This window comes from Periplaneta americana, chromosome 11, assembly GCF_040183065.1.
Source record: "Periplaneta americana isolate PAMFEO1 chromosome 11, P.americana_PAMFEO1_priV1, whole genome shotgun sequence".
Classification (NCBI taxonomy): Eukaryota; Metazoa; Arthropoda; class Insecta; order Blattodea; family Blattidae; genus Periplaneta; species Periplaneta americana.
In genome coordinates this window covers 169,075,925-169,101,371 of record NC_091127.1, presented here as the reverse complement: position 1 = coordinate 169,101,371, position 25,447 = coordinate 169,075,925, and the positions used below count along the sequence as shown (strand labels likewise).

The 25,447-nt window shown below is 34.0% G+C and overlaps 1 protein-coding gene across 1 annotated transcript in view; it reads left to right on the top strand.

Moving 5' to 3' along the window:
* LOC138709579 (phospholipase A2 inhibitor) overlaps positions 1-25,447 on the top strand; it is a 60,828-nt gene that overhangs the window by 21,654 nt on the left and 13,727 nt on the right. The window contains exon 2 of the mRNA XM_069840455.1: positions 19,383-19,611. Coding sequence (XP_069696556.1) covers positions 19,402-19,611 — 210 coding nt within the window. The 5' untranslated portion in view covers positions 19,383-19,401. The remainder of the gene's footprint in view (positions 1-19,382; positions 19,612-25,447) is intronic.

The window sequence follows — 25,447 nt, the reverse complement described above, 5'->3', positions numbered from 1 at the left end:
CGACGATCTCCGTCGAATGAACATCGTCAGAGAGTGGTTTCTTTACCGGCGAACTTCGTAGGTGGATAGTAAATTGTTTTATATAGTTGACCATGTCTGATCAGCTGATAAGTAGATGACAATATGATAACGTAATATAAGTTTTGCCTTGAAAAACAAGTACGGATCTTTAAGGCCCATTCACAATGAAAATTAAACATAACCGTAACATAGACACAGAAGTTTGCGTCCAGGGTACCAAATGGGATCATTCACAATGATTCACATATGCATTGACATAAACATTACCGTAAGACGTTAACGTGAAAGTTTGCAAACTCCAAACTTTCATGCTTATGCTTATGTGATTTGCAAACAGAACACAATCGTGGAGCGCTGAAGTATACGACAGAATATGAGGAAATGGCGTCGTTGTTATGTTTCCATGGTTACCAAGTATGTTTGCTGTTATGTTTATGTTTCCATCGTGGATGATGGTATGACTTCTTGATTTTACCGTAACGTTTATATTCTTAAGTTAACGCTTACGTTATGTTTAATTTTCATTGTGAATGAACCTTTAAAGTAGTTAATGTCATGTTTAGAAATAGATATACAGAGGAGTCTTTTAATTCATTGATATTAAGACATCTTGAAAATGAACCCACCAATTTTAAGGAATATTTCAGACTTTCTCCCGAACAGTTTCATTTCGATTAAAGTTCAGTTGAAAATGATATTGTAAAATTACCCACAAAATTTATTCACAAACCAATAAGCCCAGCTGAAAGATAAGCATAACTTTAAGGTAAAAGCCAATGATATAGACACTTTATTTTTACTTTTTACAATGTTATTCTTTTTCATTTAGGAGCATTTATTTAGGAAATAATGTTACAAATAAACAAATGTGAGAAGGAGGTTGTTGCACTTCTCTCCTTTGCTTGGAATTCCACTTCACTTACTATTTCACACTGAAACTTTTGCTTCAGTAGCTAAATCTGCCGCATCGTGTGTGTCCTTCAATTATGAATCACTTTTCTCAATTGTATTAACAGTTCTGGTTGTTGCAAAATATTGATTTGTTATTGTTTACGTTGGTTCTTCTTTTTGGCTCATGTCGAAGGGGGATTTGTGTTTAATCAATTAATATCTCGTCTTCATTAGTGGAGAAATTGCAGAAAGATTTCTGTCTTACCGCCATTATGGTAGGTGTGATGTATAAATCACATGTTATTAAATGATTTAATTCATGACCTACTGTAATTTTACAATCGGTTTCTCGGCGATGATGTGTTATATACTGTATTTCTTCTTTTTTGAAACATAGAAAACTTGAAATAAATAAGAATCTAAGGCCCGGTTGCAGAAACGCAAATCAAATCAGTCCCTGATCACCAATCAGTTGATGTCTGATTTATTTGATTGTTCATTGCGTTGCACAAACGTGAATCTCCCATCAACTTGTTTCAATTTACTAATCGCTGATTTGAGAAAGAAATGTATTTGACAACAGCGCTATTTAACAACCACAGCCAATTTGATGTTCTTTAGAAGTCGCGAAACGAATGCATCAAGTGGTCGGTGACTAGGAAAACAAGTGACTGCTTTGCTGTTTTGTTGCTTTTTGTAGAAAGCATTGTCTATTTGTACATAGACTACAATATAGTGAAAAAAAAAATGAAGTAAACAAAAAACGTGAGGGGGCTTCTGTTGTGTGATTTTCTAGGGGAGTCGACAAGAAATTGGAACATGCATAGCCTCCATACCCCAAAAGAATTCCATTTCCCATCTCTCTGTTTACAAATTGAGCTCGTAACCTACTCATTAAAAATATTGTGTTGTCATGTGTAGAACCCTGCCAACGGGCTACAACATTCCAGAATTTCAATGATGGTGTAGACTACATATTGCCTGTACATTCACGGAAAAGAAACCTTTTCTATTTCGATAAAGTTCGGCAGCATTTCAACCAGGTGACTGTATGGGGATGTGAGCAGTCTATACAACCAATTACTCTTGGAAATCCTGATATGGCTGAAAATTCTCTCTGGATTTCAAATCATCCCCTGTCTGAGTTTGGAGACTTTATGAAATCCTGCGATAACAAAGCAATTTCACACGTAACATTCCTAACTATCGACAAATAGTTGATTTGTGGACCCTAACAAGATCATCCAAGACTGCCTGAAAAATTCCAATAGCATAAAATCTCAGCGTTATTAGAACTTCGTTCATAGGAGGAAGTGGAAGGTTTCGATTTGTCTGTATATGTTTGTTTCAATTTTTGAAAGTAAAAAAACACACGAATCCTTATTTAACCTAAATCTTTGCTCAAATTCTCTGTCATTATACATAAAAACAATTTATGTTTATCACGGAAATGCCTTCTCCTTAATAATATTTTTTCATTCTAAAATTTCTTCATCAGAAGAATATTGTTACGCATAACTATTTACTATATAAATTACAGTAATTGCACTATAAAGAGAACAACATAAATATTTTATCAATGATCAGTCACTTAACCAGCAAAAATCTGTTGATCAAATCTGATGGAAGACTGATCTCCGATCAAATACTGATTGTTCTTTCTGCAACAAACAAACCCTCCTTGATCGCCAATCATATTTTGATTGGTGTTTCTGCAACCGGGCCTTAGTGCCATATTTATGAAAATTGTGATTTTATTGGAATAATTTATATATAGCCCTATGACGGATAAGAATGGAAGTTCAGACTCGTTCATATCTCTTCATAAGATGTTCATAGATAGTGGGACGTGTATATGCCAATAGCTTCAATGTATATAATGTGTATTATGACTCATTTTCTTAGAAAGTTTGAACACAATGCACAAGTGGCTGCAGTTGCTGGGCGAAACTTCTTCGCAGCTTTTGTACAAGCATTACATGTACACGTGTATTTCTTATCGTTAGTCAACATTGATTTGCAACTCGAACAAAGAACTTTGAAGCGAAAAACACTCCAGGTAAATGCAGGCGTTGCACAGAGACGTACAAAGTCTTGAACTAAAGATAGTGACGTGCATGTTAAAACACAGTTCTCTGCACTAAATTAATTAATGCAGTACTTACTTACTGGATTTTAAGCAACCCGGAGGTTCATTGCCGTCCTCACATAAGCCCGCCATTGGTCCCTATCCTGAGCAAGATTAATCCAATCTCTATCATCATATTCCACCTCCCTCAAATCCAAATTAATGCAGTAAAGATGTAAAATAATATAATACTGTTTGTGGAAAGTGCAACGCCCAGAAAGAATGGTCCAAACGACTCCAAACTCGGGAGATGTGTAAAACAGTGTACCACCAATAATTGATTACGTTTCCAGAGAGATGGCGTACACATAGGCCCAACAATGACAAGAAATGACTGAATAAATAATTAGGTACTAATTAATTATTTGAAGATCACTGTTGACTGTAGAGATGGTTTCGGAGTAGAAATATGGATCCTCTCAGAGCTGTCTTCCTCTGTAAGCCGAAACGTTGCCAGGTCTGGAATAGTTCCGCGCGCTCCAACCATAAGGCTATTACTTCAATTTGTTGTAGACCATTTGTCCATGAAATATGGAACGATACGTACATAGATGTTGTTTTTCTCCCTATTTACATCTTCAGATTGGGTCTTTTGTTTTTCAAATCTAACGGTGGGATCGATAATGTAGCCATTGTTGATATTTATTTATGTAATATTGCAATTTGATATCTCATATACAGTATTTTAAAATAAGTGTAAGCAAAGAAAATTTTAGTTATTTACTAACATATTTTTATTGAATTACAAAAATGAGTGTATTGTTTAATGTATACATTATTAAATAAACAATTTTTTCTTCGAAGTTGACGCGGCTATATAAACCGAAGATAAAAAGAAAACGTACGAGATCAATACGTCAGCCTAAAATTGCGTGGTACGGGAAATATTGTCCGTATCTTACTGGAGTAAAATGATCATCGTAGTTTAAAACATTCCAAACAAATCTTTCAGTTGCGTCGTGAACAATGAAGAGCTTATTCCAGTTGAGTGAAAAGTGAAATGCTTCGAAGTATCACTACTGTGGTGTGGTATCACATTCTGCGGTCTATAAATCATACGAAAACCTCAAATTAAAGAATGTAGTCGTGTAATGAATCATACAGTATGTCGTGGCTACTGAGGTAGAACTGGTCTGCTGTGTACTTTGTCCAGAAGTTGACTGCGATAATATTACGATAAGAATTCTTGTGTACCTTGAGGAAAAACAAACGTCCAGAATAATTTACAATTCATGTTGGAAAATGTTCAGCTAAGCCTCGTGTTAATAACATATATCAAAATATGATTAATTATTATTCAGTCAATATGGCTTAAGCATTGAATTACATATGAAAGAAAAACATATGAAAGAAAATATTGATGTGTTACATCCTATTTAATCTTGATACAAACGTTTTCTTCAGGTACAAGGTAGAAGTATCATCTAAAATCAATTACAATACAAGCTTTACATTTGAAACTGCCTTGACTCGAATAAAATATGACATAGTGACAATATTATCTATACCAACATTAAGGCCCAATTGTATAAAACTCTCTGACTAAAGATCAACTTTGATCGAAGATCGAAAAGTGAACCGAGTTCAGACACTTCTTCTATTGTATAAAACTTTTCTGCGATCAAATTACCTTGGTTCAAACGCAATCTAAGTTCACGTGAAAAGGATTTGGCAACATCGCATAAACAGGTGAAATAAGTGATGCGCGGACCATGTTATACAGGTTTGTTCAGTGTTGCCAATCTAGCGACTTTAACTCTTTTTCAACAACAATTTCTTTTAACTTTTATATTGCTTAAATAGGGATTTAGTGACCTTTTTAGCACCCCATAGTGACAAAATTTAATCTTTCTTTGTTGATAATGAGAAATCTAGCGACTTTACAACTACTTTTTGGAGACTTTCCGTATTACACTCTGTTGGAGACACTGGTTTTTTGTGCAGTGTAAATAATGGCGGACAATAAGAAGAAGGTTGACTGTTCTCCAAGTTGTTATCATGTTATGGTGTTTGATACTGCTAAACATAATAAAGCTTTATAAAAAGACAATTTTCGTTTAGTAATACAGTTAATTGAACATTTGTGAATGTATCTATCATATCCATTGGTTGTTATAAACATAATATAATTATAGGTTATGTTATTTGATACTTCTGAACACGATAGAGCCTTATAAAATATAAGAATGTTTGTGTATTAAGGCAAGAAATTGAAAGAAATATATATAAATGTACCTAACATATCTATTAATATTAATAATAATGGATATTTTATTTGCACAATCTATCACTCGTATATTTCAAACAGAAAAGAAATAACTGAACTTGGATCATATAACTTAATCGGAGAAATTTCTTCAGTCAAAGTTGACATTAGTTTAAGACAGATTAATCTCTGATTAGACTTTATACAACACAAAATTCCAAGTTCAGCTAGAACGAGGATCAATTTAACCTCTGATCTAAGATTAAATGGTTTATACAATCGGCCCTAAGTGTCCTGTCAAAATATTGAAAACTAATTTATTTTAAAACAATGTGAATTTGCTTAGCTATGCGAAGTAGATCCCTTGTATGGTATCTCAAATGTATTGCGTTGTTGTCAATAAAGTCATTAAAAATACTAAAACTATACAAATTAAAATCTAATATTATCAAATGTGGAGTCATAAAGATTAAAATAGGATGTAACACATGAACATTTTTTCTCATATGTTTTTCTTTCATATGTAATTCATGCTTAAGCCATATTGACTGAATAATAATTAATCATATTTTGATATATGTTATTAAACGTCCAGAAGTTGAATTTTTTATGCTGACTAGAATGAATTTCACTGTCACACGCTTTGCAACATGCATGGAGCCCTGTTTGACATTGTGTTGTTGTAGCCAGATCACGAGTCGATCAGCAACTTATCAAATCATTTCTTTGGTGTAGTTCCAACAAGAGCACCTGCGTAGTCTAGAATTAGTGGGGTTGACTCGTGTTTTGAAATTGACCTCGGACATGAGTTCGAATACATGGTTGAGGTTTTTAAGCTACGGTTTGGCTACGGCGATCTTCGCTGGGATTCTGTCCCGTTGATTTGAATGTGCATGGTTTCTTTACGGCGATGAACGTCAACGAACGTCGCTGGGCTCGACGAACATCGTCGGCGTTTGCCTTGGAGGCAAAAACCTGGCGATCATCGCCGAGAAACCAATTGAATCGGTCGGAGCTAAAAGGAACTAAGTCAAAATATGCAGTTTTGGGTTATGCATAAATTTGAACAAAGGATGTCATGCGCATCGAACGGTGGATGAAGAAACTAAGACTTTTAAATATTCTTTTGTCTTCTGTAACATAAAAACACAGTCTACTATATACAGTCGTGAAGCTCAATATGTAGTAAAAATGCAAACATGGGTAGTTGCCCACCACTAGGATCGCTACTATCGCCTTATCATAGCAGATCTCTCTCCTAGCAGACGACAGAATATGTTATAGTTTCGTTGTCGTGTTCTTTTGGAAAAATTAACACCTTCCTTCCATTATTGAAATATTAAATGCATAAAGTTAATTTATTATTTTAATGAAGTATATTAAATTCCACCATAAACTCGAAGATACCTGCAAGAAATAAGTTAATATAATTTTTGTTTGTGCAAAACGAACTGAAATTTACTATAATAGATTCACTCATTCAAGATTATAGCGATAATTAACTATGAAACCAATAAATATTAATTTTCATTTCCCTTTACAACAATAATAATGGAAATATGAATTAATGGAGTAACTTACGTGTACCGGTAGTTGTAATGTAGGCTTACGTAGTTAACAAAGTGGGATGAGGTTAAGCAATAATAATCACACCAGAATTGGAAATAAAACGTGATCAATAAATTTAATTAAAACGAACTTAAATTTTTCTACGTCTTTAGTAAAATAACACATAAAAATAATAACAAAATTAATAGCTACAATTGAAAATATATCCTTTAAAAAAAAAAGTAGACCTAACCTTCATTTCTCTAGAAATTTAGCAGCCTAAGTGACAGAACTTTAACCGGTATCTAATGTCCTTTCGGTTAGATTGAAACATTTCATTGTGAAATTTAAGAATATAATGTATTCTAACAGTCACAAAGAACTTCAAAATTAAGAGTTTTGTTTCTGCACACCATTCTTGGAACCTTTCTGAATCTTTCGGAAATCGGAAAAAGGATAACTCTGGCCTCTTTCTCTTACTGTTGCTACAATTTATTGAACTACAAACGTCTCCTCCTTGTCCCATATTATTATTCAAATTATTATATTTTAGCCATTAACATTTTCATTATAACCAATAACGAACATTTCACAAGCATCAATGTGAAATACGCAACGAGCTAGCACTCGATAGAAATACGACACAGTCCAAAGTCGACCATGGACAGTCTATTGTTTCTAGTTGCTAACCGCTTGGAGCGCTTTATCACGAGATTTGCAAAAAAACACCTCAAGCTTCGCGACTGTATATAGTAGACTGTGCTAAAAATATAATATTTGTGTTATTAGTCGAATGTTTTTGCTTCTCCTGAAAAGTTGTGAAAAGTGACTTAGTTCCTTTTAGCTCCGACTGATTCAATTGTAAAATTACAGTAGGTCATGAATTAAATCATTTAATAACATGTGATTTATACATCATACATGCCATAATGGCGGTAAAACAGAAATCTTTCTGCAATTTCTCCACTAATGAAGATGAGATATTAATTGATTAAACACAAATCCCTGTTCAACATGAGCCAAAAAGAAGAACCAGCGTAAACAATAACAAATCTATATTTTGTAACAACCAGAACTGTTAATACAATTGAGTAAAGTGATTCATAATTGAAGGACACACACGATGCTGAAGATTTAGCTACCAAAGCAAAAGTTTGAGTGTGAAATAGTAAGTGAAGTGGAATTCCAAGCAAAGGAGAGAAGTGCAACAACCTCCTTCTCACATTTGTTTATTTGTAACATTATTTCCTAAATGAAAAAATAACATTGTAAAAAAGTAAAAATAAAGTGTTTATATCATTGGTTTTTACCTTAAAGTTATGCTTATCTTTCAGCTGGGCTTATTGGTTTGTGAATAAATGTTATAGGTAATTTTACAATAATTGAACATAAAACAAAATGAAATTGTTCGTGAGAAAGTCTGAAATATTCCTTAAAATTGGTGGGTTCATTTTCAATATGTCTTAATATCAGTGAATTAAAAGACCCCTCTGTACGTATATCTATTTCTAAACATGACATTAACTACTTTATAGATCCGTACTTGTTTTTCAAGACAAAACTTATATTATAACGTTTCATATTGTCATCCACTTATCAGCTGATCAGACATGGTCAACTATATAAAACAATTTACTATTCATCTACGAAGTTCGCCGGTAAAGAAACCACTCTCTGACGATGACCGCTGGCGAATTCAATCGTCGGCGATGTTCGTTCGACGAAGATCGTCGTAGCCAAACCGTAGCTAGAGTGTTTTCAACTGTAAGGCGAATGTAAGGTTATCCATTGCGAATACTCGTTTGTCACAGTTCCATAGCACTCATGTTGTCCTCCGTGATCTAGCATTTGGTAAGATACTGTTTCAAATCCGGTCGAGAACGATGAACCACCACTACTGCTGCTGCTACTGCTACTGCTACTGCTACTGCTACTGCTAAATGCTTTTCACGTAGGGTGACCAGACGTCCTCATTTATCCGAACATGTCCTCCTTTTTAGGCTTTTGTCCGGGGTTCGGGCGGATTTTTAAAAAATCAAGAAATGTCCTTTTCGTAACTTATATGCCTGATATTTTGAAACTATCTGATTTGACGCCTTTTTCATGTAATTTGCCAGTAGGTGGCAGCAGTATCGACGGAATATACTCTTTCCCAACGTTCATAACTCTCTTTGCTCCTCCTTTTGATTATAATTATAGTTCCCTTGGCTTTAATATGTAGTTAACTGTAAAATCATTTTGTGCGAGATCGTGCGTATTTGCTTGTTTTCCGCACAGAACCAATACGCGGTAAGTGTGAAATATCACATTCAGTATTCCCAACGTAACACACATAACAATTTCCCTCTTCTTACCGCTTAAGCGCGAGATTCATTTTACTGCTTTAGGCTTTTAACATATGATTTTTAGAGACGTTTAACATAGTAATAATTATAAATTGGAAACTTACCACTGCAATTTCGCCTAAATTGCAATGTTAATTATTGTTTTTAAATATTTGCAAAAATTAAGTAAAGTCTACTACTCCACGAAACTTATTGCATTCCTGATACAAGTAACATTAAGGAAGCCGTGAAAAAATCAAGATTCCAGATGCGGATATTATTACTGCAATATGTTATATAAATAATATTGTTAAAATATTAAAATGAAAAATAAATCATTACATAACCTTACCGTTTGTTTTAAGTTCGCATTTACAGACTGGGGGAAAAAAAGACACGTATATCACGGCCTGCTGGAGTATAGTAAACACAGAAAACATTTTATAGCAACAATGTTGAAGAAAGATATTTTGGTGTTCCGAAGTTGCCGTCATTAAACAGAAACCAAGATGGAGATTTCATTGCAACTAATTAGAAATTCGTCTTTCAGGTATGTAATAAACGATCTTCGCACAAAATAATGTACGATATACGAGCGGTACGTTTGTTTTCATGTTCTCAGAAATTAAAAAAGCTCAACTACGTTTCGCTTTTTCAATCTTTTCCTCGACCATGAAAACGTCAACATACCGCTCTTGTAACGTATATGACTATTGTGCGAGATCGTGCGTATTTGCTTGTTTTCCGCTCAGAACCAATACGCGGTAAGTGTGAAATATCACATTCAGTATTTCCAACGTAACACACACAACAATTTCCCTCTTCTTACCGCTTAAGAGCGACATTCATTTTACTGCTTTAGGCTTTTAACATATTATTTTTAGAGACGTTTAACATAGTAATAATTATAAATTGAAAACTTACCAGTGCAATTTCACCTAAATTGCAATGTTAATTATTGTTTTTAAATATTTGCAAAAATTAAGTAAAGTCTACTACTCCACGAAACTTATTGCATTCCTGATACAAGTAACATTAAGGAAGCCGTGAAAAAATCAACACGATTCCAGATGCGGATGTTATTACTGCAATATGTTATATAAATAATATTGTTAAAATATTAACATGAAAAATAAATCATTACATCACCTTACCGTTTGTTTTAAGTTCGCATTTATAGACTGGGGGGAAAAAAAGACAGACGTATATCACAGCCTGCTGGAGTATAGTAAACACAGAAAACATTTTATAGCAACAATGTTGAAGAAAGATATTAAGTTTTCCGAAGTTGCCGTCATTAAACAGAAACCAACATGGAGATTTCATTGCAACTAATTAGAAATTCGTCTTTCAGTTATGTAATAAACTACGTTTCGCTTTTTCAATCTTTTTCTCGAACATGAAAACGTCAACATACCGCTCTTGTAACGTATATTACTATTATATTATTAAGTTTTATCATAAGTATGCTATAATAAAATAGATATTGACATAATTTTAAATGCACTATAGGTCTAAGATATTATTATTATTATTATTATTATTATTATTATTATTATTATTATTATTATTATTATCATCAGTTATCACTATCATCATTGCTATCTCTGTGTTTGTTTCTTTTTTTTTGTATTAGCTCGATGAGAGCTCTATAGTGTTCTTCTGACCCTGTTGACCCTGTATAGGGCTTTAATTTAATTTGTATTATTTCATCAGCGTCTGCATTTCTTTTTTGTATTTATATGTGCTATCTAATGGGTTGGAAGAGAAGGCCTTATGGCCTTAATCCTGTCAGATTAAATAAATAAATAATAAAATTACAGTGGGAGATTGTAAATGTGTGGTACCGGTATTACATAAACAAGGACGAAAATTTGCAGGTGGACTAGCACTTGCAAACTTGTCTACATACTGTTTACTACGCTGTTGAGTCTACTTCTACGTTATCGTGCATGTTCGGTCGGTTGTTACTGACAACATAATTATTGCTTATGTAACTTATACAGAGAAAAGATTGGTAGGTACGATATGATCGCGGACTATTCCTTTTTCATAACTTTATTAAATTAGCAATTTTTAGTTAGTGTGTAAAATACACAAGCATTCTACTCGCTGTTTGTATAATAGGTGCTTCACTTTTCTTGCCTTGAAACCCAGGTGTTAGCAGTACTCGGTGCACCAGTTAACCGGTGATAAGTATGGAGGACATACAAATATCCACTTACATCATTCACATCGTTAGCTTCATACGGCAGAGAAAGTGGAGCTTCAGCTTCCTACAGCTGAGATAAGGTGTGTCTGGAGGTCTGCTGGTAACACGAGAGAGAGACCACCATGACATACTGTAGCCATAGCAGATCTATAGGCTACGTTCGGCGTGACCATTGGGCGGTATCTTCAATCGATGAATCGAACTCCCAATAATTAATGCCTAAAGAATTTTATCTGTATTTTAAAACTATTCCAGGCAATTTTTTAGAGCTTAAAGATATCTAACCTACACAAATTTATTCTCAAAATTAGTGTAATCATAGACAGAAATAGAGCAAAGAAAGAGGACTTACATAAGATTCTTCCTTGATGTAGTGGTTACCATGGTAGCGACTGAGCGATGGAATCCTTATCCTTCAGAAGGGAAGTAAATTTTAGGGTCCCATGTCGTAGATAGGTCGTAGTCAGGTAAAAGAACCCAGTCCCTGGTAGGAAAAATTGACCTGTAATTTCTCGCCCGAATAATGCTAATACAGAGACGGCCGTTAACTCTCGCAACCTATCTGGGGGTTTTCTGACCCCATACTTTTTACATACGTTTGTAAGTTGGCAGAATGGCTTGTAGATGCTTCTGTTACATTCTCAAAATTAGTTTGTATCATAGCCATCTTCAGTTACAAGCCGGAGCATGGGTAGGTTGGGTAACGCAGAGTGGAGGCGGGCGGAGACGAAATAAAGGCATGACGTTTGACGTTTTAGTGCTTTGATTTCGTTGTCACATGTACATTTTCGACATTAATTGATACAAAACTAAGTGCACGTGATAAAGATTCAGAGTATTGATGTACCGGTACGTAATTTATTACGGAATCCGAAATGGTATTTTATTTGAGTTTCAGAATACCGCGTAAGTACTTGCATACAGCCACTTATAACTTTAAAAAGTTAAAAGCATAGCCTACGTGTTTTTTGATGATGGTAACAAGGGAAAATAAATAAATACTTAAAGAAATGTTACTTGTACCAAAAATAAATAAAATAACGACGTACTTTCGCAGTACCCTATTACAATCACACTTGGATGAAACCGAAGAATTCCAAATCTAGGAGTAGACGTTTCTCTGCGGATGATGCTGCATCAATCAAACTGACCAACAAATTCAGTGCTCTTCAAGCAATGAATGTTGATCAGGAGAACTCAGACCCAGTATCGACACTAGTAAAGGTAAGTCAGAAAACAGATAAGGTTAATGATTGTAGGAGTAAAGTATTGATTTTAGGAAGCAGCCATGCAAGAGGTATTTCCTCACTTTTGAAGTCGAAACTGGGCGATGAGTTTGAAGTATCTAGTGTATGTAAGCCTAATGCTCCTCTCAAGAATGTTGTTGAGGATATGATGAAATTGAGTTCAGAATTTTCTAAGAGGGATCATGTAGTTATAGTGGGTGGGCCAGGTAATAGTATTGATAACGATTGTAACTATTCTATTGAGAAAGATGTCAACAACATAATTGAGATGAGCAGCCATACCAATGTGGGATTTCTCAGTCTTTTCAGCAGGTACGACAAGCCGTATCTTCACAGGAGGGTGCGGAGCGTGAATATGCGGCTTGAGCGGGCTCTGATGAGACCTGGGGCATCACACATTGGTTTGATAGATGTAAGCCCTATCAGAAGGTATGAATATACGTCACATGGCCTGCATCTGAATGGTAGAGGCAAGGAGCACCTTTCGGTTCTTATTGCTAATAGCATCAGAGGCAGCCATGTTAAAAAGCAGAGTTGTAATATTCCTGTGTTAGTTAATGCTAGGGCTTCTCCTTTTTTAGGTTAAACCTCCCACCAGTAAGGTGTTTGAAACAAGTTCAACTAAATTGTAAATGCTCTGATGTTTCTAGTAATGAACACAGTAACTGCACTATTTTTCATCAAAATATTAGGGGATTAAAACAAAAAACTGATGAATTGATCACTTCTTTAGCAACTCAAAAGCATAAACCTCAGATATTATGTATAACTGAACATCATATGAAGCAACAGGAAATACTACAACTGTCTTTACATGGATATGTATTAGGTTCTCATTTCTGTAGACATGTCTTCCAAAAAGGGGGTGCCTGTATTTTTATCAGAGAGGATCTATTATTTAGTAAAATTGATATATCTGATTTTTGCCTTGAACAAGATATTGAAATCTGTGGAATACAAATTGGTTATGAGATATCAAATTTAATTATCTTATGTGTTTATAGGGCGCCAATGGGAGATTATAAGAAATTTACAACTAACTTAGATTCATTATTGAAAAGACTTTATAAACCACATACCGAATTTGTAATCTGTGGTGACATAAACATAGATTATCTATCAGAAAGCTCACGTAAAAGAAAATTAAACTCACTTCTTGAAACTTATAATCTTAGTCACACAGTAAGTTTTCCAACCAGAACACAAGCTGGAAGTAGTACTGCCATTGATAATATATTTATAGATAAAAGTAGATTGAATTCCTATTCAACAGTACCATTAGTCAATGGCCTGTCTGATCACGATGCACAAATTCTAAGTGTTTTCAATATGAGTGAAAAATTCCAAAGTGTTAATCTAAAAATAAAAAAAAGGATTATAAATGCTGAATCTCTTCATCATTTAAATACATGTCTACAAAATGAATCTTGGGAAAATGTATATAGTACCGATACCATTGATATTAATACTAAATTTAATGCATTTTTCACTACATTTACGAATTATTTCAATGAATGTTTTCCAGTCAAGGTGGTGAAAAAATGTAAAAGTAAAAACATGTGGATAACTCATGGAATTAAAATATCATGTACTAGAAAAGGAATCTATATTTAATGAGTAGGAATAGTGATGATCCTCATGTTCTTAATTACTACAAGAATTACTGTAAAACTTTGACAAAAGTTATAAAAGATGCAAAGAAAATGTATCTGAATGAAAAAATACAAAATTCAGATAATAAGATTAAAACTATTTGGGATATTATTAAAAATGAAACTAATCGATATTCAAAGAGTGAAAATATTACTTGCATTAAAATCAATGATAGTAAAATAGATAACCCAAAATCAATTGCAAATCATTTTAACGACTTCTATATAAATATTATTCAGAACTTAAACATTCAAGATTGTGCAGAAGATGCTGCACTTGGTTACCTAACTGATGCATTTAACACTGAGTTTTTAGGTCTCAAATTTATTCCCACTACCGCAGCAGAAATCATGCATGTGATAAAACAACTAAAAACAAAATATTCCTCTGGATATGATGAAATTCCAAGTAAAGTTCTGAAAGCTTGTTCTGAAATATTATCCCCTCCGTTAAGCTATCTATGCAGTTTGTCAATGCAATGTGGTATTTTTCCAGAAAGACTCAAATATTCAATAGTAAAACCAATATACAAAAAGGGAGATAAATGTACTATTGCTAATTACAGACCCATATCATTATTAACAACATTTTCAAAAGTGTTTGAGAAAGTTATGTATAATAGATTATATCATTACCTGGAGTCCAACAATATATTAGTTTTAGAACAGTTTGGATTTAGAAAACAAAAATCGACAGAGAATGCTGCTTTTAGTTTGGTGGATGAAATACTAAATTCATTAAATTCGAAACTACATGTAGGTGGGATTTTTTGTGACTTGGCTAAAGCATTTGATTGTGTAGACCATAGTATATTAGTAAAAAAATTGAAGTTTTATGGTATTAAAGATGAGATGTTGGGTTGGTTTACATCGTACTTATCAAATAGAAAACAAAAAGTAGAAATAAATGTACCAAATAGTCATAAAGTTACTTATTCAGAATTTAGAAATATTAAACATGGTGTTCCGCAGGGGTCAATTTTAGGTCCATTGTTGTTTCTAGTTTATATTAATGATTTAGCCTTGACCATAAACAATTCATCCCATGTAATTTTATTTGCAGATGATACAAGTGTAATTATTTCAAGCAAACAATACGATCATTTTATAAACACTTCTAATACAGTGCTGAATCTAATGAATGAATGGTTCCATGCAAATAAACTAGCACTTAATGTTGATAAAACCAGTGCAGTCAAATTTAGTACACACAATAGTGCTCAGGTTTCCTACAGTATTCGATTAAATGGAACTCATCTCAAAGAATCTATAAGCACAAAGTTTCTTGGATTAGAATTGGATAATCACTTGAACTGGAAAACGCATATAGAATGTATTACTCTTAAATTGAGCTCTGCCTGTTATGCATTAAGATCCTTATCTACTATTGGTGATATAAACTTACTTAAAATGTCATACTTTGCATATTTTCACTCTGTAATGATAATGAAATATGGATTAATATTCTGGGGTAACTCGTGTGAAGCTAAACACGTTTTTGTTTTACAAAAGAAAGCTATAAGAATAATGGCCGGTGTGCATAAAAGGACCTCATGTAAAAATATTTTCCGAAACTTAGAAATCTTGACTTTACCTTGTGAATACATTCTTTCCCTAATGATGCTGTATATTAAGAACCAAGATAAATTCAGTACTAATCAAGACATTCATCATTTTAATACAAGACATAAATCAGATCTTCATCTACCCTCTGTTAGTCTAAGCTGTTTTAAAAAAGAAGTTCGCTATTCATGTATAACAGTCTTCAATGCACTGCCTAATTATCTTAAAGATTTGAAGAACAATGAGAAAAGGTTCAGAAAAGAATTAACCCAATTTCTACATACTCATACCTTCTACACAATTGATGAATTGTTTATGCTTGTGAATTGAATTATTCTACTTAAATGACATGTACAATTTTATATAGCTCAACTAAAATATGTTTTTATAGTGACTTAATCTGTTTACTATGTATTGTATTTTTTGTTTAGCATAACTGATGAATTGTATGTACTGTAAATTGAATAGCATACTGTATAGGTCTACTGATGAATTGTTTAAGCTTATAAATTGAAATAATCTACTTCATATGAATTGTATAGCTTAACGAAAATACTAATTTGATTGTATATGTTTGTATAGTTTGGCTGATGAATTGTATATGTTCTTAAAATGATTACTAGTCTGTGTAGCTCTACTGATGTATTGTATATAGACCTACTGTAAATTGAATGGTAATATGTATAGCTCAACTGATGAATTGTTTATGATTATAAATTGAATTAATCTACTTGATATTAATTGCACAAATTTGTATAGCTTAATGAAAGTATGCTACTTTGTATTGTATATATTTGTATAGATTTGGCCGATGAATTGTATATGCTTTAAATTGAATAGTAATCTATATAGCTCTACTGATAAATTGTTTGTGTTTGTAATTTGAAGTAGTTTGCATGATATGTATTATCAATTTCTGTATATCACAACTGGTTGAATTGTTTATGCCTTAAATTTAATTAAATTGTTTTGTATTATAATATAGCTCAACTTATGAATGATCGTTTGCGTTTGTAAATTTAATAATCTGATTGGCTATGTATTGTATACTTTTAGTAGAGCCATCGATGTTGCTCAGTCGACAGACTCGCTGGGCTGCTGATCCGGAGCTGCGTTCGGGCTTGGGTTGGATCCCCCTTTGGACTTTGGTTTCTTCGGAGGTTTTCCCCAGCCGTGGGACTGAAGCCGGATGGTCTATGGCGAGTTCTTGGCATCAACCCCTTTGATTTGATTACCTGGTTGGGTTTTTCCGAGGTTTCCCCCACCGAAAAGGCAAATGCCGGGTAATATTTTGGCGAATCCTCGGACCTCATCTCATCTCACTACATCTCGCCAAAATGTAAAAAAAATGTAAAAAAATTGTACAAAATTGTAAAAATTGTAGAAAATTACTAAATTGTAAAACTATAAAAATTTGTAAAAATTGTAATTGTAATATTGTAAAATGTTGACATGTTCCACATCTTAAAGCTTCATTGCTCATGTAAGATCTATGGAATAAAATAAATGAATGAATGAATAACCATTACGTGGCTAGTAAATTGACAATGTTTTGCCGCTTTATATTGTTTCATCTCTCACGTGAAAGGTCTAGGATATCATATAGATTTTAATTTCGTGTGATTATCTGTCGTGCTTTTCTATAAATATTTCAGACGCCCAGGAAGCCAGTTTTAGTTTGAACTTCGCCAGTCACCATAACAATAATGATATCCTAAATTATTTGTTACAAATTTTCTAAAATAGAAGTGCTTTTCTATAAATATTTCAGACGCCCAGGAAGCCAGTTTTAGTTTGAACTTCGCCAGTCACCATAACAATACTGATATCCTAAATTATTTGTTACAAATTTTCTAAAATAGAAGTGCTTTTCTATAAATATTTCAGATGCCCAGGAAGCCAGTTTTAGTTTGAACCTCGCCAGTCACCATAACAATACTGATATCCTAAATTATTTGTTACAAATTTTCTAAAATAGAAGTGCTTTTCTATAAATATTTCAGATGCCCAGGAAGCCAGTTTTAGTTTGAACCTCGCCAGTCACCATAACAAAACTGATATCCTAAATTTTTTGTTACAAATTTTCTAAAATATAATTTTAAATACGCCAAGGCCAAGTATAAAGATCTATGAAAAATGAAGAAACATACCTTCAACATAATACGTAACAAAACACATCATTATCTATTGTGTGCCAATTAGCGTAAACTCAGTGAACTTTAAATCCTGTAAATACGAAGTGAAAAGAAACATGTTTATAACTAATGTATTACAAAACAACAGTTATTTATGGTACTTGTGAGGTAAGTGCATCTTCATTGCACGAGTGGAAAGATTTAAGAATGAGGCGTCAGCCGAGTGCTTAAATTACACGAGCGCAATAAAGATCATGCTCACAAGTACCATACGTAATTTTATCCATGACCATAACGAAAGATTATGTTTTATAAAAGAAAATGTGTTGAAAATAAGTCCTCATATAACTACATATCATGGCATGGATTTTAGAATCGATACGTGTACTAGATAGGTTATGATGTAGGAGGCCATGATTAGTGAAGAATGGTATCTAAGGCGTTGGATAAATAACAAATTATAATTAATTATATAATTGTAATATATTTTTTTTTTCATTTTAAACGTGTATTTTCATCTTTTTGAAGTTTCAGGGATTATTTAGAAGTGTTCACGGGACTAATGTGATTAAAATAATTTCACATTTTACTTCTGTAAACTTAAGAAGAATTTTTAAACGTAATTTATCATCGTGTCTGGCTCAGTTGACTAACGCGTGTTGTTTTAAAATCCTATAAACCCAACTTCACAGGTTCAATTCTCCTTGAATTCACCTTGCCTCCCAAAAGTTAAATTATTACAAATTAAAAAAAAAATACATATTAGATATGGATGCAATGCACAAATTACGATGTAGTAGATAGAGAAAAGAGAAGGATATTGAGTGTATGTATATTTAAGAAATGGTAATAAAGAAGTAGAGCTAGTGACATCTAGTAACTAATATATTAACTTCTTGAGTAACAGTTGAATGGAAAAGCATACGTGTGTACCAGGGTACTAGGAAAATACTAATGAACTGTAAGATAAAGTTCAAACTGTTAGGTAAAGTCTTTATCTCACTAGTGGAATAAAGTAATGTTGAATAAAAGCCTACTTTACAAACGCAAAAGTATTTAGTAAAGTTATGCTTTTCGTTATGGTCATGGATAAATAATATTAATAAACAAACCTTCCTTTTTTTTCCTATTTAGAAATTATTCTGTATACACTTCATTTCATTCATTCATTCAGTGTTCTGCCCATGGGCAGGTCTTTCACTGCAAACCCAGCCCCCTAACAGAGAATAATAATCAGCGAATAGCATTCTGTCCCTTTGTCAATAAAATTAGTCCGCCCGCTTAGCGGGAGACCATGCCTAGGGAGTGTACCGTACGTGTGCACTCCTGTGATCGAGTCGCTGAGCTTGTCAAGGCCACACGCGTGAGGTTCGAAGTAGAGAATACCGTACCGCACTTTTCATCACTACAGCTGCGTAATGATGCATATAAATATACATTTTCTGTGTTTTTCAGGAGGAGAGAAGCTGCAAAAATGGGAATCGTCACATCTCCACTGCTATGGACGTTCGTGTTACTGCTAGGGATATCTAAAGCTTTGGAGAAGTGTACTTTCAAGTTTGGAGAAAAATGCTTATGTGGAAAGAGTCAATATCAGGAGAAAAGCGAGCAGTACATTGTAAACTGTACTGATACCGGCTTCACTAATACATCAGTTCTGCAGCACATACCTCCACAAACACAGGTGAGTTAAGAAGTTCTACAACTCCGCAATATTGTTTGCATTTATTTGTCATTATTTATTTAGATGACAACTAAACAAATATTGATATAATTTCTTCTCCCAATTTTTAAATATCAATGTAATAAATTAGCAAACTTATTTAATTCAGATGGAAATCGGTATGAATTTTGCTTACAATTTGTAATATTTAATTTAAGCTTTTGCTTACCTGGTGAATTTACTGTACTTTCCGGCCATGGGCTATTCCATATGAAATCGATCAGTAAAAAACCTCGCATTTTTTAATACTCTAATTTTTTCCCTATTTATACAAGGTGCTTAGGGGAGTGCATTTTTAAAAATATACTATCGAAAGTCAAACGGTTTTCGTATTATTGAGCGACAAATTTAGCGTATTTTATAAAAACAAGCCTCTTTCAGCGCTCAGAACTCTGGAACCATTTACTGCAGAACATTGAACGGGAGCTCATTTTGAAGCTGACATTTGGTAGGTTATGATAAGAAGTAATACTTATTTGTATTGTATACAGAGAGACAGATAATCTGATTTTACTTACTTGTAGGCTTTTTGCCCATTTGTAAAAATGTAAAAAATATTGAGAAAAAACCTTGCATCATTAAGAGGAATTCGGCATTGTTTGCTTAGTGGCTCGCCAATAAGTTTCGAGGGTGTTAAATAAATTATTTTCACACGCCTAGACTTGAACGGCGCAGCACCGCATGCACTGGCCGAGAGCTGAAGATAAGCGAGCGTTGTGCGTCATTTTACTCCTGTGTTTATGAAAACTTGTGATAAAGCTAGCCCAGCTATGCGCTACTAGACGAAAGATCACGTGTTTATGTCTCCTGGCCTTGCTTGTCTCGGCTAGCTCCCGGCTCACAGTCAGCTGGTTAGTTCACGCGCGTACTATTTATTTTCTTTATTTGATATTTTCAATACTTTCTTATGAACGGTGCACCAGTAAAAAATATGTGTTTATTTGTACTTTCAATGCGGAATCTAACCATATATTTTAAAAATATTTTTTTTCGTGGGCAAAGGGGTCTTAATGAAGAAAAATTTAAATTTCTCCATTTGCATAAAAAGTAAGAAAATCTGTTTACATGTCAACATAAACTTTAATTTCTCAGCATCAAAATAAACTATGATTTAGATCATTGGGTGAAAGGGTTTCGGAGCCACAACAGTTTAAAGTTGCTAATTTTATGAAAATACGATAAATTTAAATATTTTTAATTTAAACACTATGAAGTTCTGATGCCTCAAACTTTGCACAAAGCATTGTATCACAGTTGTCAACGGACAGAAAAAGTTTCATTGTATTTAAAAATTGCAAGGTCAATTTTCTCTATATTTCGGTCGATTTGAGATGGAATAGCTCGAATGCAGTCATACTTATTGTTCCCAGGAACATCAGAAAAAAAATGCAGGACACTCAGTACTAACTTAAAATTAAAGCTTTCGCGTATATTTTCGACCACGTTTATCCATGTTGTTTTTGCGCAGATTAAAACAATAGGATTAAATCAAATTACAGTAAATACAATTATTATTGAAAGTACAGTGCCACTGTTTTGTTACGCCGCGAGCTTTTCATTTGCCGCGTTGACCGCGCAGCTAGTGTGTTTCCCGCCTGCTTCCATTAACGAACACTCCGCCATACTGTGACAGTTGCGAGTTAATCATCTGCACGCGTGCGTGAAGGTTGAATTAGTCGTGTTGTGTGTGTGTGTGTGTTCGGCGTTGTTGCAATGCGATGTTCATTACGCGAACATGTGTATATGTTTACTACGTACATAAAATACAGAAAATCACAAACGCTGTTATGGTGTGACTGCGTACTCAGTCTTGGAATTTCCCGGGTCACTTACTGGAAACTGGTAGAGGATGTTGATAGAGTTTGAAAGCCGTCGAAATCTTACCTCTGCATATAATGTCCGTCCCCTTTTAATAAAAGAAGGCAATTTCATTTTCCGTTGTTTCGATGCTATCCGTCATAATTGAAAGTTTCTGAGAACAAAAGTTTGTATTGTATTGTATTTATTAACATTCCATGGTATTCATACATTGCTTTACAGCTAGAATATGGAACAAGTCAAAAAACTTAATACTATTATAAAGTCTTAATTTATAGTCATAGTCTGGATGAAATATATACAGACGAGATTTACAATATAGTCTACTAGTACAACACAAAGTTTTAGTATCAATTTCATGAAGTGTTATTGAATGTCATGAATTCACCTACAGAATGGAAGGCGTGAGAAATTAGGTACTTCTTTAATTTGGCCCTAAACAATTTTATGTTTTGAGTTTCATTTTTTATATCGATAGGGAGGCTGTTAAAAATTTTTACTGCCATATAACGCACTCCTTTTTGATAGCACAATAGACTTGCCGATGGAGTGTGAAAGTAATTTTTTTGACGTGTATTTATGCTATGAACTGTTGAATTAGTTACAAAGTTTTCACGATTACATACTAGGAAGATTATTAATGAAAAGATATATTGACAAGCCATGGGCATTATTTGTAGTTTTTTTTAAATAATCCTACACGATTCCCTAGATTTGGCACCTACTATTATTCTAATTACTCTTTTTTGTAATAGAAATATACTGTTACTATCTGTGGAATTTCCCCAGAATATTATTCCAAAACTCATTACCAAGTGGAAGTATGCAAAGTATATTGTTTTTAAGGTATTGATATTTACTATCTTTTGCATAGATCTAATAGCAAAACAAGCTGAATTTAGTTTGGGGATAATTTCTTTAATATAATTTTCCCAATTTAACACATCTATTTTTAAGCCAAGAAATTTGGTTGTTGTTGTTTCTAATAGGGATCTATTATTAATTAATGCGCTAGAAATTTGCGACGTTGAATTTGGACAGGATTTAAATTGAATTATGTTAGTTTTCTTACAATTTAATACCAATTTATTGACTGAGAACCAGTCACATATTTTGAAGAGAATTTGATAACTCTTTGGCGGTGGAGAATTACAAATAACAGTAGAGTAGAGTGCCTGAGAACAAAATGGCAACCATTTGACGGTGGAGTGAGGCAAGGTCGTCACGCATTGCCTGGATTTACAGTACAGCTAATTGTCTAGGAATCACTAATCCTACCTTTGTCATTTGACTAAATGAGTACGAAACTTATAATGTTGTTCTCAATACATTTTTTTCAATTTTATACAAGAACGTCTGACTTAAAATAAGAATTTCTCAGGATATAAGGTTCACTATAACCGAGGCGAGGGTTCACTATAAACGGAAATATTAATGTACTTTTTAATGTATGCTGGTCGGGACCAACGATTTAGGTTCACTATAGTGGAATGTTCACTATAACTGAGTTCACTATATCCAGAGTTGACTGTAATTCCTTTTTAAAAGTTCAAGAGGGGGTTCAAACCCGGTAACCTCTCCTTGCTTATGCCCCTGGATAGTGGTGAGCATAGTTTGAAGTGCCTGTGTCACAGAGATAGTGATGCATACAATAGTTTACTGCAAACATTGTAGGCTCCAGTCCATATGTTACTCTTGAGACACCCCACTCTGACAGCCAACTTTGTATTAATTTGGCTAGAATTTATTAAACCTTTTTTCGTCCGAAAATTTCTTTCTCAACTTCTCTAATATTGTAGTTTGCTGTCACTGTGTGGAGAGAGAACACAATATAATATAATCTTCATCTTACGATGTTTGATGACGTATACACGTCCGTTGATGTGACATATTAATGAATTTAAATACTATTATAGTCACAATCATGCCATGGTATGATTGTGACTATAATAGTATTTAAATTCAACAATATAATATTTTATAGTACAGCATTTCTCAAACTATGGTCCGCGGACCACCTGTAGTCCTCGAGGTCTGCCCTTGTGGTCCTTCAAAAAAGACAGAAGAAAAAATAAAATTCAAACGAATTGCGTATCTCATTATAGCTTAAAATCTCAGAGTTTGGAAATGACACATGGCAATCGAATTTCACTTTTTCTCCAAGTACTCACATTTTATGAAATTATTACCCTACCTGTCTATAGACTTCCCACTCTACTCTCAGCAACAAAAGAGGGATTTAAAGCAATACATACGTGGTGTTTCTCGATATCTTTTCCCTGCACATCTGGCGCCGCGCCTGTAACCCAGCCAGGGACCACCCGAATTCATAACAGAGGACCAAAGTACCGAACTTTAATTCAATTTTAAAATGTAAGTGTACTGGTATTAAAATATGCTACGAAAATGATAAATTTGCTTTCGAAGGGAACAAGAGTAAGGTGGTTCGTGGAACTGTTCTGACTTTAAAAAGTGGCCCCCACTTCAGAAAAGTTTGAGAAACGCTGATATAGTATGTAATAAGTGAAGGAGAAAGAGAGAATACAGTAGCGTGCAAATTAATCCAAACAACGTAATTACTTATGCAAAAACACTCAAACGGGATAAAAAAAGGATCTAAGACATACCTCAGTAATCTATGTGGCCTCCCTTGTTCCTAATAACAGCTCTGAGACGATTTGGCATGGATTCCACTAATTTCCCACAAATATTCTTCATTTCTTCATCGCGAAACCATACACCAATGAGGGCAGAAATCATCTTCTCCTTTGTAGAACAATCCATTTCTTGCATTCTTCTTTTGCAAATTGACCACAAGTTCTCAATGGGGTTGATGTCAGGTGAGTTGCCTGGCCAGGGGAGTACCTGAATATTCTTCTTGTTGAAGAATTCTGTAGTTTTTCGAGACGTATGGCATGGTGCCAGGTCTTGTTGGAACACACCTCTGCCATCCGGAAATGATTTTTGCAGCTGGGGTACTATTCTGGTTTCCAATAAGTGAATATATTTGTCAGAATTCATCATTCCCTTGATAGATATTAATGCTCCAGGCCCTTCATGTGTAAAACAACCCCAAAACATTACTTTAGGGGGGTATTTGGGTGCTTGTTGGAGATGAGCTGCTGTTACTTTTTCAGATCCTTTCTGTACGTAAGAAACACGGTGGCCGTGGACCTCGAAATGAGACTCATCGGAAAAAAGTACATTCTTCCAGTCATTTACTGTCCAGTGTTGATGTAATTTTGCCCACATTAAGCGTTTTTTGCACATAACAGGGGTTAGCAGTTGCTTCTTAATAGGCTTACGAGCCCTTCGTCCAGCTTCCAAAAGCCTACGCCACACTGTTGTGACGTGAATATTCGCCCCAGTGGTAGCCATTAACTCGCGGGTTAAGTCGACAGCAGTTAATCTAGGATTTAATTTACTTTTCCTGACAATTAAACGATCATCTGCAGGTGAAGTCTTCCTTTTCCGGCCACAGTTTCCTTTTTTCTGGGGTGTGATGGATCCAGTCTCCCTGTATCGTTTTATGATCGAATTAACAGTAGCCAAACCGATGTGACATTCTGCAGCAATTTGCCTCTGTGTCATAGAAGAATGCTCTGCTAATATTATAATTTTAGACCGTTTTCGTGGAGTTGTATCCATTTGTGAAGACGACAGAATGTACACAGGATTGCAGTATTAAGTCTTCAACACAACTGAAATGCTTATAAGTACAAAACGACAGGCAAAATGTCACATATTATAAAAAAAATAATAACGACAGACCTTCAACAATGGAATTACACGTACTACAGGTGTCAATTAAAGCGGTATGAGCAGCTGTGAGGCCAACAATGACAGAAAATGTAAAAATATGTCATGTTCGGATTAATTTGCACGCTACTGTAGTTGGTATGTCTAAATTTAAAACTTCAGTGAATTTAATATTAACGTAGCAATGAAAACATTTTTAGCAAGCTTTTAATCTTCTTCT